General features: G+C 27.5%; 1 protein-coding gene across 2 annotated transcripts in view; it reads right to left on the reverse strand.

The window, feature by feature from the left end:
- LOC129975146 (nucleoprotein TPR-like) overlaps window positions 1-12,985 on the reverse strand; it is a 114,454-nt gene that overhangs the window by 65,056 nt on the left and 36,413 nt on the right. For both annotated transcript variants that reach the window (XM_056088106.1, XM_056088105.1), the window contains exons 12-18: window positions 12,553-12,698; window positions 10,700-10,801; window positions 9,346-9,496; window positions 8,736-8,884; window positions 7,876-7,954; window positions 7,602-7,745; window positions 7,356-7,529 (exon numbers count right to left, since the gene is read on the reverse strand). In XM_056088106.1, the coding sequence (XP_055944081.1) occupies window positions 7,356-7,529; window positions 7,602-7,745; window positions 7,876-7,954; window positions 8,736-8,884; window positions 9,346-9,496; window positions 10,700-10,801; window positions 12,553-12,698 (945 nt within the window). The remainder of the gene's footprint in view (window positions 1-7,355; window positions 7,530-7,601; window positions 7,746-7,875; window positions 7,955-8,735; window positions 8,885-9,345; window positions 9,497-10,699; window positions 10,802-12,552; window positions 12,699-12,985) is intronic.

Consider the following 12,985-nt stretch of genomic DNA (forward strand, 5'->3'; position numbering starts at 1 on the left):
GAAAATATTGAACATTTCAAAATTAGCACAGGAATTCCTAGCGGAAATGGGCAAATTGAAATAATGCATAAAATTTTAATACCCATTCTATCAAAACTCTAGATAACAGACTCTACCAAATGGTATAAACATGTTGCATCAGTGCAGAAAATAATCAATAGTATTGTTTCGAGGAATACAAAGTTTACCCCGTTTGAGCTTTTAACTGGAGTAAAATTAAAAGATACAACTGATTTACATTTAAAGGAAATATTGGAAGAAGAATACACAAAAGCAATGATGGAAGATCGAAATAATATGAGAGAAGAAGCAAGGGAAAACATTTTGAAGATGCAAGAAGAGAATCGCAGAAGTTTCAACAAACGAAGAAAAACGGCGCGCATCTACAAACTTGGTGAATTAGTGGCCATACAACGGACTCAGTTTGGAACTGACTCAAACTAAGACCAAAGTTTCATGGACCGTATCGGATTGTCAAGGTTAAACCTAAGGATCGCTATGACGTGGAAAAAGTTAGATGTCATGACGAATCAAAACAACTTCCACAGCAGCTGGTTTCATGAAAACATGCTCTTCAGACTTAAAAAAAAAAAAAAAAAAATGTTTATTGGTTTATCCAGACACTGTTAACTCTTTCAGATTTTTCTACTTTGATTTAACTTTCGAGGACGAAAGAGACGTCAGGATCGCCGAAATTTAATAAGACAAAATTAATATATTAGAAGCAGAGAGATATTGATCACCTTTCATGTTCTTTAATTGTAAATCACACACAATTAATGACTCAGATGAAATGAAAACATAAAATAACATTTTTGTTATCATGATACAAATCATTTAAAGATTACTTAACAAAAAAGAAAAAAAAATGTATTTGTATTTATTTTTGCCAATTCATACGCTTGGGCATAAATTTCTGTAGATTTTTCAATCACCAGTTTCATTTTTTTCTCATGTAACAATTTCTTTTGTAATGCTGTTTCATGTTTCATGGACTTTTCTTTTCAATTAACTTTTTTCCTGCTGTTTATAAAACTTCAGAATATCTTGCATGTGCTAATTCAGGATAGTGAAGCATTTTTTTTTTAATTATTATTATTTTAACAGGAGCATTTAAACCCCTCCCCCATAAAAGTTTATGACATTATATATTATCAGGGTTACCACTCAAATCTGGAAAAAAGTTTCCTATACAAACATGCAATGTAATAGGAAATGCGTGGACAGCACTAATGTACTAGTTACAATGGAGTAACAATATTTAATTAGTGGAAAAAGCAGGGTTCCTCAATAAATGTAGATTAAACATGGTACAGTTTTTGAAACAGTAAAATTTTTGGACATGCATTCTCTGATTTTTATAGTATTTTTTACAAATATAAAATACTCTGCTAAAATGTCTCTTTTACAGTTTCAGTATCCCAATGGTAATCAAATAATTTGTAGTCATTATTCTAATATTGGTAATTTTTCTGAGCCTTGGGTTTTATTTGGGCACATCACGCTGTATTGAATATAAGTGTCTAATGTTTTTGCTTCTTCAGTTAAGCAATTAATGAAAAACATTGTCAAAAGAAGCATAACAAAAATGAAAAGATTTTCATATACAAAAAGCATTATTGGTTCTGGTATCTGAATTTTTTTAAGGAAATTGCTGAAGAACATTAGCAATATCAGAGAAGCTAATTTTAAAATCAACTTATCTTAAAAGCCTTTATATTTTATCCTTCAAGGCAGATCTATGAAAGCATTTTTAAATTGAAATCTATGCAATTCTTTACATTACCAAAAACTTTCAGAGCACTTTGACAAATACAACTATTTTCTACTGATAATGGAAAGAACAAAACATCAATGAAAATTCAGAAGAACCAATAACTGAAATCAGCACATTTAGCTGTAATATCTTACATATTCTATATGCTGCTTTTAGAATAACATCTGCTTTCCATTTAATACATTTATGTTCATACGAAAAAGCTCCATGGATTATGTGTAATCCACATGTACCTAGATCTAAAATTTTATAATCATTTTTACACAAAAGCTCTTTTTCAATTTTTTAAAAAAAATTTAATTTACATTTGGCCATCCATACTAATTTGTAAAAGTAACTTCATATTCAAATTTGATGTAACTTCTTCAAAATTCTCAAACAATTCTTGAGCAGTGGTATACCTTAAAAATACTGAATTCCAATATCCTTTAGAGACTACTGGTTGATTCATACCAATATTTTACAATAAGATCCTTCTGATATTTTTATGAAATGAGATTCAAAAATTTGTCAAAGCACATTACATATTTTTTATTGTTTAAAGATTTCTCAAGAGATTGTTGAAAAAATGGAGCTAATTCATAACAAGTAATGAACATCTTTGTATGACGTAAAGTACATATCTTGATTATTTTATTTTCACCAAATGCATTAAAGGACAAATGCGATGAAACAAGTTTTAATGCCCATAAAAGTTAAGCAACTAACTTGAATATGAATTTAAAAGTTCAAAATCGGTTTATTTTCGGGGCATCAAATATGTCTGTTTAGACTAGATGTATCATCTTCTCCTTATTCCTTTTAGATACAAAGTCCAATATCAATTATGATTTTTTTTGTACTGGCATGAAGTTTTATGTTTTCCTCTTTTGGTATGGCTAGCTAGTACTTAAGCTTATTATCTTCATACACACTGAGCAGTATGCAGCAAACAACTTTTGTAGAACTTCTCTAACCCATTCAGCAAAGACAGGATCAACATTTTTATCCATCCATTCTATGTTAAATACGGATTCTGAGCAGCTCATTGTTTAAAAAAAAAAAATATCTAATCTACCCTGAATAAGTATACAATTTCTCAAATAATAAACAAACTATTCAATAAACTCACGCGTGGGTACTAAATACCACCACAATTCTTCCACAGATTGAATGTTGCTATTCCTTTCCATAGAAATATATTCTATCTTCTCATGTAGTTTCAATCTTATGCATGCTCACTGGCTACAATTCAGTCCAATTTCGTTTTGAGAGGCAATTAGATTCCTGATTTATACAAAAAAAAAAGGGGGGGGCGAGTAGAAATAATGTTCCATTTTTGGAACCATTGTCTGGGATGTTTTATTCTTACAATGTTCTGAAATCTTCATTTTTGAAGGGGGAGGGGAAGGAATTTAACTTGAAATTCCTTGTACTTTCCCAGCTTTTAACAGGCTTGTCACTCAAAACAGTTTAACATTACTTGAAATAATAGCACATTGATTAACAGAAGGTTTTTATATACAAAAAAAAAAAAAAAAGTCTTTATTTATTATCTAGAATTTAGCAAGACAAAATTTGGGGAGGGGGATATATTACTTCTAATGCTCTTTAATTGTAAGTCGCACAAAAATAAGGACTTGGGTGAAATAAAATATGAAATATTTTTGTTATCATGACAAATTATTTAATGATTATTTAACAAAAAAATTATTACAAAGCAAGATTACATTTTTTTTTATTATATACTTATTTTTGACAATTCATGTAATTAGACATCAATTTCTACAACTTCTGAAGATTTTTCAATCATCAGTTTTATGTAGCTAATGGATCTAATCTGAACAAATATGAGACAACATTTCTATATGGCCTAATGTACATTTTTTAGCTATTTCACTTTCCGTGAACATATGTTAAAATATTTTCAATATATTGCTGAATGCATAAAGAATGAATGTGATGCAACAAATTTTAATATCCATAATTCATCTTTAAATTATTGTTCTTGAATTTTAAAAAAGTTCAAAATCGGCTTATTTTTGGACACTAAAATTCAATGTTTTTGGATTTGACATGCCATCTTCTTCTGCATTTCTTCTAAATACAAATTCCAACATCAATGATAACACTTTTGAACTTGCATGAAGTCTTGTAAATTTGGCTCTTTTGGGTATGACTAATAAGTATCTGTTTTCCTGTATTGTTTAAGCTTATTATCTTCTTACAAAGAGAGAAATACAGAACAAATGGATTTTGCGAAACTTCTTGAACCCATTCACAGCAAAATCAGAATTGATTCTTTATCCATCCAATTCATATTAAACACAGATTTTGAGCTGCTCGTTGTTTTAAAAAAATTCTCTAATCTACTTTTAAAAAGCTGACAGTTTCTCAAATAATAAACAAACCATTCAATATATTCAAGTATAGTAAACTAAACACCACCATGCTGCTTCCGCAGATTGGACATTGCTATTTCTATCTAAGAAATGTATTCTGTTCTTTTATGCAGTTACTACAAGCAAATATTTCCAATATATTATTGAAGACATTAAAAGACGAATGAAATGTAACAAGTTTTAATGCCCATAAAAACAGCTTTAAATGACTGTTCCTGAACTTAAAAAGTTCAAAAACAGTTTATTTTTGGACAGTAAATTTGATGTTTTCAGATTGTTAGGCAGTCTTGTATGTTTTCCCCTTTTGGCATGACTGTAAGTACCAGTTTTCACATATTACTTAGGCTTATTAACTTCTTACAAAATGAGCAGTACACAACAAATAAAATTTATAGAACTTCGCAAACCCAGCAAAATTAGGATCATTTCTTTAAATTTGTATTAAACATGATTTTGAGTGGCTCATTGTTTAAAAAAATTCTTTAATCTACTCTGAATAAGCTCACAGTTTCTCAAATAATAAACAATCCATTCAATAAACTCAAGTATGGTAGACTAAACACTACTGTACTGCTTCCATATATGGAATGTTCCAGCTAGAGAAATATATTCTATTCTTTCACGCAGTTACAGATTTCTTGCATGTGCTCATTAGTTGCAATTCGAGAATCTCATGGGAAAAGAACAACTGTCTCACAAATCGAAACTGAACTGATCTATATAGAAAAAAAGGGAAAAGTTTTTGCATTACACAACTGCGAATGGTACTGTTCCAATTTTGGAAGCTGCGACTATGATCATTTATTCTTGCAATCATTCGAGTTCAGCATATTTTAGATTACGAAAAAAATAACTAAGAAATTTAAATTCCCTGCATTTTCCCGATTCTTTAGGATTAATTTTAAATTCTCAGTATTTTTCCGATTCTCCCTGGGTGTTGCAACCCTGTTTTAATAAATTTCCCTGTTTTGTAGATGATTTTTAAATTTTTTGTATTTTTCCCAATTCTCCAGGTACTGTGACAACCCTGTACATGACCAATGTCCTCATTTTTAAGGGAAAGCTCAGAAACATTACTTCATTATACATTTTTAAAATATGTCTGTGTAGGGAAGGGGGGAGGTCTCATATCTTTAACCAATCCTAACTACTAAATAAAATATATAACATACCAATCAATTACATCAATATTAATTTTGCATAGATGTTTATAATTCAAAGGTATTTTATCAAGGATCACCTGCCCTTCTCCACTTCTATTTTAAAAAGATATTGCAAAATAAGAATAAAAAATTCTAATTTCAACAATTAGGCCAATTTTATCAATTTTTGTCGATACTCAACTTCACAACTTTGCAAACAGTCAACTAAACATAAGGCTCTATTATTATTTTATAATCAGTTTTTAAAAAATTCTTTTTTTCTTCATAAAACATATTTGATTACAGTTAGTCACCATTATTATATTTATATCATGGATGAATAGCTGTTTGCCAAAGATGACAAAATTAATTTAATCATGTCAATCAACTTTGATGAACAAACATTTATTGTCACAACAAAAAAAATATTCACAATAATAGAGAATTCTGATTCTGTTGCTACACTTTAAAGCAGTAAAATTGATGACAAAAATTTTTGAAACCAAACCAGTTATTGAAGTTAAAGGTACTGCAATATCTTGCAAAGTTTTATTTTATTATTAGATATAGCAGAGTTTTATTTTGTCATATCTCAAACATAGAGTGAAATTGATTCAGTGGTTCTGGCTAAGTAGATATGTCACAGATTTTTTTAAAACTGAGAATATATAGAGTTGGCTATTTTTAGCCAACGATGATACATAGAGGTTGTGAACTTTCATGCGAAACAACCTGTTGGGAATAAATCAAAACTTTCCTTTCATTTTATCGGCAGCATTTGCTGGATGCATATTTTTAGAGCTGCATTTAATTCGATGTAATCGCCCAAGAGCTAGTATGTAGTATGATATGCTAATAAGATGGCTGTAATTAGCATATCATTGAAAAAGGTGCAGTTTTTTTTCCTTTTGTTTATTACCACATATATATATAAGTTGGTCATGTTGAAGTTGAATGTGGTTGTTATGAGTGTACAAGCTGATGTGCATCTTTGATAAGTGTGTTTTTCTTTTCCTATGTTCTGGTTATGAGATGCTAACTGCGTTTTAATAAATATTCAAGTTATCATGTAATCTTCATTGTGTGAATCTCTTTCTTGATAGATACATTGAATTTCTTAATTTAGGCTAATTTTTATCTCAAGACAAACAAAACTAAACCAATATTTAAACTGGTTAGCTGATTTGCTTTTCTTTACTCTTTTAAATATATAAATAACAAAAGAATGCATTTACATTTACTTCAAAGTACTCAAACTAAACCTAACTATCATTAAAAATGAAGATTTTTTTATTCCAATGAATCACAGCTACTAAAATTTATTTTATTTCATAAATGTTATATTTATTATCCACGCAGATAAAATTTGGTGAATTTTCTATATTAATTCAAAAAAAGACATGCTTTTGCTAGGTGACAAACTATTAAAAATGTCAAGATTTTTTCTCATTGTAAAAGAGTCAAATGTGGTTTATATGACAGTGAAAAATAGTCAAATAGAGGAAGGAGGAAAAAAATCAAATTCTTTATTAGACCCATCAGTTATAACCTGCATCATTACCAATAAAAAGGAAAATGTTTGAACAAAAAAAATTTAGTTCTAAAGATGATCCAAAAGAAAAAAAATTATTACTAAGCATTTTCAAAATTGAATATCTGCTATCTAGCGGCAATCTTAACAAATGTTTTTGTTAAAATTTTTAAAAATAAAGCTTGAAAGTATCCAAAAATATCACCTAAAGGCAATACAAAGAGCAAGTAATTTACTTTTTTTTTTTTTGTGTTCTATTTTGAACAAAAAAAAAAATTATAAACAGAACTGTTAACACTAGAACAAAATGATGAGTCAAACTGCTAGTCGATTGCTTATAGAAGCTATGTCTATGTAGATTCTGATAGATCTAGTGTAAAAGATATTGAAGTTCTTAATTAGTTCTTAATTATGGTTTCTCATGATGTGGGGGAGTCAGATCTAAAATCTTTACTTTTCTTTTATGACTACCATACAATTATTTTAAGTGATAGACACTAAGCAATGAAAGAAAAAGAAAATACCTGAACAGCTTGCAGGTTAGCCATCATGCGCGATTGGTGTTGCTGCTCACGGAAAATAGATTCCTTTTCTTGCAAAAGTCGTGCTTCAACACCTTTTAGTAAATCTCTTTCAGCTTTCAAGTTTTCTATAGTTACATCTGATTTGGCAATCTTCTCTTGTGCTATCATCAAATCCTATTTAATAACACAAAATGTAAGAAATCACAGTGCACAGCAATTTCATTTCAAGTGAAACTGATTCAATACCTGTCTTAGACTGTTAATAGTCTGCTGATGTTGAACAATCAAATCAGTGTGCTGTTTATTCTTGTCTTTAAAAGATGTATATTCTTTTTTATAGGTCTCCAAATTTGACTGTAAGATTTTGAGTCGCTCTTCATAATATTCACACTAAAAGTAAAAATTAGTTAAAATAATTTTTTAAAAAATAAGAATTTTTACATTTGTTTTTATAAAATAATGGTTTAATATCTTAAAGTAGGTTTACAGAAATGAGTCAAAATTCTCTAAAAAGAGTTACCTGAGAAGCTAATTTTGCATTTTGAATCTTCAAATCAGACATTTCATTTCGCATTCTGTCTACTTGCTCATTTAGCATTCTGAAATAGCAAACAAGAGTAGAAAATTATATGATTAGATTTTCATTTCTAAATAAAAAATTGAATAGGCTATTCTTTTTTTTATAATTCTTTTTAAATTCATGATACCAAGAAATGTTAAATTGCCATAATTATGCAATCTTTTAAGCACATATTCAAAATTGTAAGCAACAAATAACATAAATTGACTAAAATAAAATTTTAAAAAATATTATAAACAATAACATATTTTGAACATTACAAAATATTATATATCTATATTTCAATTTTACTTTCATTATCATTACTGTTTTAAAGATGCCATAAGAAAAGCATTGAAAAAATGCTTAAATAAAACAAACTCAATTACAATAATAGACATAAAATACATATTCCCTTTTACTAATATCATTAAAGGAAGACATGCTGGATGATATCCCATTATTACAAACATCTCAGTTATTATAAAAAAGGGGATTGTTAGAATATGTAGATACTGTCATTACAAAATAAGCATGTTCAGAGACAGCCAAAGCAATGCTTTTCAGTATTATTGTCATTAAAACCTTGCTATATTAATATACACTTCATAATCTTTGCAAAACTTTTCATAGTATATATTTGATTGATGAAAATCAGTTGTAAAACCGAGTCCCACAAAAACTGAAAAATTCAAATAATTAATTCAGGATAATCAAATTACAATACAGAGTTCTATAAAAACTACAATACAAATTCAACTCCAGCTTTATAATGTATATACAAAAGAAAATTCTCTTAAATGGTTCAAAATAAGAATTACTTTTCATTTTCTGCTTTTTCCTTTTTATAAGTACTAAATTCTGCCTGCAATTGGTTCATAGCGCTCTTTGTTTCTTTCAACTGTGGGTCGGGAGAAAATGCAGATCTTTGTAACATAGATGGAGATCCATCGGGCTGTCCAAGAAGAGACTACAATCAAAAATAAGATATTTCATTGCATGTAATTGTGATCCTATTTTAAAAATACATAAAATAAACATATAGAAGTAAATGTACATTTCTGAACTACATTACAATGCTTGTAATTAACATAAATATCCGATAGCAAGAAAATCAATTCAATATGTATATAAAATTTATTTCACAAATCAAAGTTGCTACTTAAATTTTCACCTCTAAAAAATGTTCAAAGGGTCATTATATAAAATTTGAAACAGTAAAAAAAAGGAAGGGGGGATTTTATATTAACAAGTATATAAAAGATTTTTTTTAATATTGCTTCATTATTTATAAAAATTATTGCTTTACTTTAACCAATATGGTTCAAAATGCTAAGGCATAAAAGTATAAAAATATGTTAATTAACTGAAACTAATAACTTAAGAAAAATGCAAAGCCTTTAAAAGAAAAATAATGAAATAAAAACTGACTTCTGAAAAACCTTGACTTGTCAGGAGAACACGATACATATCCCTTTGACGAATGATAGTTTCTAACATTTCAGATTGCTTTGCTCGTTTTCTCTGAAGATCTTCCAACTGTGCCGAAAGACTCATAATCTCTTTTTCAAATTTTGATGTACTGCATTAATTGACAAAAAGAAAAATTTCATTTTAGGAAAGTATCTTTATTTTAAAAAGTTTATCCATTTAAAAATTTTAAATTGGAAGCATAAATAATCACAAGCTCAAAATTTGTAAAAAAAAAAAAAAGAAAAGAAAAAGAAAAAAAAACCACAAAAGGAATTAATTACTACACTATTAAAAAGTTTCTATAGCCCTATAGTATAAAAGAGATGAAATGGGGTTTGAAAGATTTGAAGTTTTTCTGCCATAACTTCTGAACAAATTATTGCAAAAATTATTTTTAATTCAATTAAAATATAAAAAAATGGCTTTTTAGTGACAATTCATTTTTAAACAGCTATTTCTTTCATTTTAATCAGATTTTTAAAATCATTTAAAGCATATTTTATAATAGTGTCCTTCTGCAATTAAATTATTAAACCTATATTTTATTTTATTACATTTATCACTCATATGCTATTATAATGTTATTATTTTCTTTAATACACAGGGTTTTTTTTTTTTTTTTTTTTTTTTTTTTTGAATTTGTTATGGCAGTAGCTTGATGCATATTATAAAAAACTGTCTTTTAAAATTGTTACAATTTTTTTTTAAAACTCTGATCTGATTTTGCTTCATAATTTAATAATTTTCAAATTATAATACACTCAATTAGCATAACCATAAGACTTCTTTTATTGTATGCTAATCATCTTAAGCTTATTGAACAAAATTCTATTTAAAAAAATAAAATATTTCATAATGTGTATTCATATTTGCAAGTCGCCATTCTCAATTTTCTAATAATCAGAATAATTAAAAACACCATTCCTTGGCTTCTATAATATTGTACGCGAATGTAGATATTAGGTATCTGGAGTCATAATAGATAAATAAAAACAAATAGTTTTTCACAAAGAGGTAAAATGAAAACAATTACCAAAAATAGAACAGTAATATATATTAAAATGTGAAACTAAATTGACTTATTCATTTAAAGAGGGATGGATGCATTGTAATGTGAACTGTCAAGGGCTGCAAAATATTTAAATCTGCCACTAAGGAAGAGGATGAAATTTATATAATCATCTCTCTAATTAAGAAAAATGAATGAATCATGTAGAATTTTTAAAAAAATGAAATACTCAATAAATATGAAAATTTCTTTTCATGAGTCATATAAAATTTTTGATAGCAATATATTTAAAAAAAACCTTACATTTCAGTTGATAATTTTTTTTCCATTTCTTCCTGTTGCTCACTTAAATCTCTAATAACTGCTAGAAGCTTTTGATTCTTCATTTGGATTTCTTCTATGTCACTAAAATATTTAAATAACAATTACAATTCAAGAATCAAAATGGAAACAGAAAATTTTATAAATATCTTATTTTATTCGTTTAGTTTAAATTTACAACAATGCATTAAAAAGATTTCCTTTCTTTGTGGAGGTAACCCAATTGAGTAAACTAAACAATATATTTGTCAATTAAAAAAAATTCATTAAAATTTGCTCAAAAGCTAAAATAGTATATAATATATGAAAAAAAGCAGAAAGAATGCTAAAAATTTTATTTCTCAGTTGTCCATTCATTTAGACATATTTAAACCTCAAAATTAATAATCTAGAGAAAAAAAAATACACATGAATTTTATAGCTTTACGAGAGACTAACATTAACTGCTGCATCACGCACTTGTGCATTACAAATAATATGTAATTGTACGAAATTATTAGATGATCCCTTCTCTACTTTAGTTAAGAAATAGCAAAGAAGTCATCTAACTATATAGATGACCCATACATCAGCTGTGAGTGGCGGCAGCGAAAGTGTTAAGAGCAAAATCAAACAAGAATTAAATGAAAATGCAATTGCTGGTTTTATATTAAAGTACCAAAGAACAAAGTAATATATTTAAATTAAGTAATATATAAGCCCAAAGTAATACATATATTAGGACTTTGTTAACTTGAAGCCAACAGAATCACATACTCAAAAATCTGACAAGCAAAAGAAGTTAGGAAAAAGAATTACACAATAAATATTATAAACAAAAATTATATAGTTATTTAACTTGTATTCCAGTCAAAAAATGCAGCGCAATTAATTTAAATATAGTCATAATTACTTTTAAAAGCTTTTTTGCTTAGTAATAACTTTAAAGCAACAGTAATTTTACTATGCAGTATACAGTATTTTACACAGTATGGCTGTATAATTAAAAATCAAAATAACTATTGCAATTTACCAGTTCAGACCTTAAATGTTTATTTTTAAAAATAAAGTTCTATTGAAATTTTTATATCAATACATTATAAAGAAGTACAGCCCTTTTGTGAATTAAAAACTTTAATAAATGAATTATTTGTAACCATTAAAAATATAAGAAAAAATTCATTTAAACACTGAAAAAAAATCCAGAAATAAAAACAGATTTGAATTCTAACCTAGAATTAAACAAAATAAATCTAAATTGCATTCATAGGAGAAAAAAAAGTTAATTGCTGATTAATTTGAATTAAAACAACTCCATCATAGTGTATGAGGAAATAGTTGTATTCTTTCCTTACCAACCAAACTTATCTACTAAAAGATATGTTTAAAATGCCAGAGATGAATGACTCAATTTCCATAATCACCTTTAGAAATAATTCATTAAATATGTTCAAATAAAATAATAGTATATAATATGAGGGTAAAAAAGCTTAGGAACTGGTGCATCAACCAATTAAAAATATCCAAAACTTAGTTTTTCCCTTCAAAAGTTATATTAACCCATTCAAAGGCCATGGGAAGTATACTTCCCACTAAATTTATCACTCTTTGAATGAAGTTATATAGATTGAGATAAGTTCTAATGCATTTTTCAATAAGACAGGAACTTAGAAGTTTCAGTTCCTTATGACACATAAAATGCCATGTTTTGATTTACTTGATGATTAATTAACTAATCAAATTAAATTTATCTAATAAGTTAAATGAATCTCTATTCTTAAGCCGATCTCAATTCTAAAAATATTTTAATATACCACAACTAGAAAAAAATGGTCTTTTAAAGTTTTAATACTTACCGAAATGTAACTAAATGTCTAGAAATAATTTTAGCAGCAGTAAAATCATCACTGGATGTTACTTCTTCACTCATAGCAGAATTATCACAGTGATTTTTAATAGTTCCACCTCTTGCTTCTTCCACTTCTTTCAGAAGTACTTGAACCTGTTAAAAAGATGTATAAATCATAAATATGAACAATGGTTTTGCAGCAGAGAAACAATCCTGCTATCAGTTCATGGTTTTATTACATATGTGCCATGTAATTGCAAGAGTCATTCATATTTTCTTCAAATGCCATTTTTTTTTTAGAGACTTCAAATCTATATGATATTATCTAATACTTGGTAAGACAAAAATACTCAAAAACCCGACCTCTCCAAGTTTTAAATGTACTTGAAAAATGAAGATTAACTACAGAATTGACTATCTCCACACGAGAATGCAGATTC

This window comes from Argiope bruennichi, chromosome 7, assembly GCF_947563725.1.
Source record: "Argiope bruennichi chromosome 7, qqArgBrue1.1, whole genome shotgun sequence".
In the NCBI taxonomy this organism is placed as follows: Eukaryota; Metazoa; Arthropoda; class Arachnida; order Araneae; family Araneidae; genus Argiope; species Argiope bruennichi.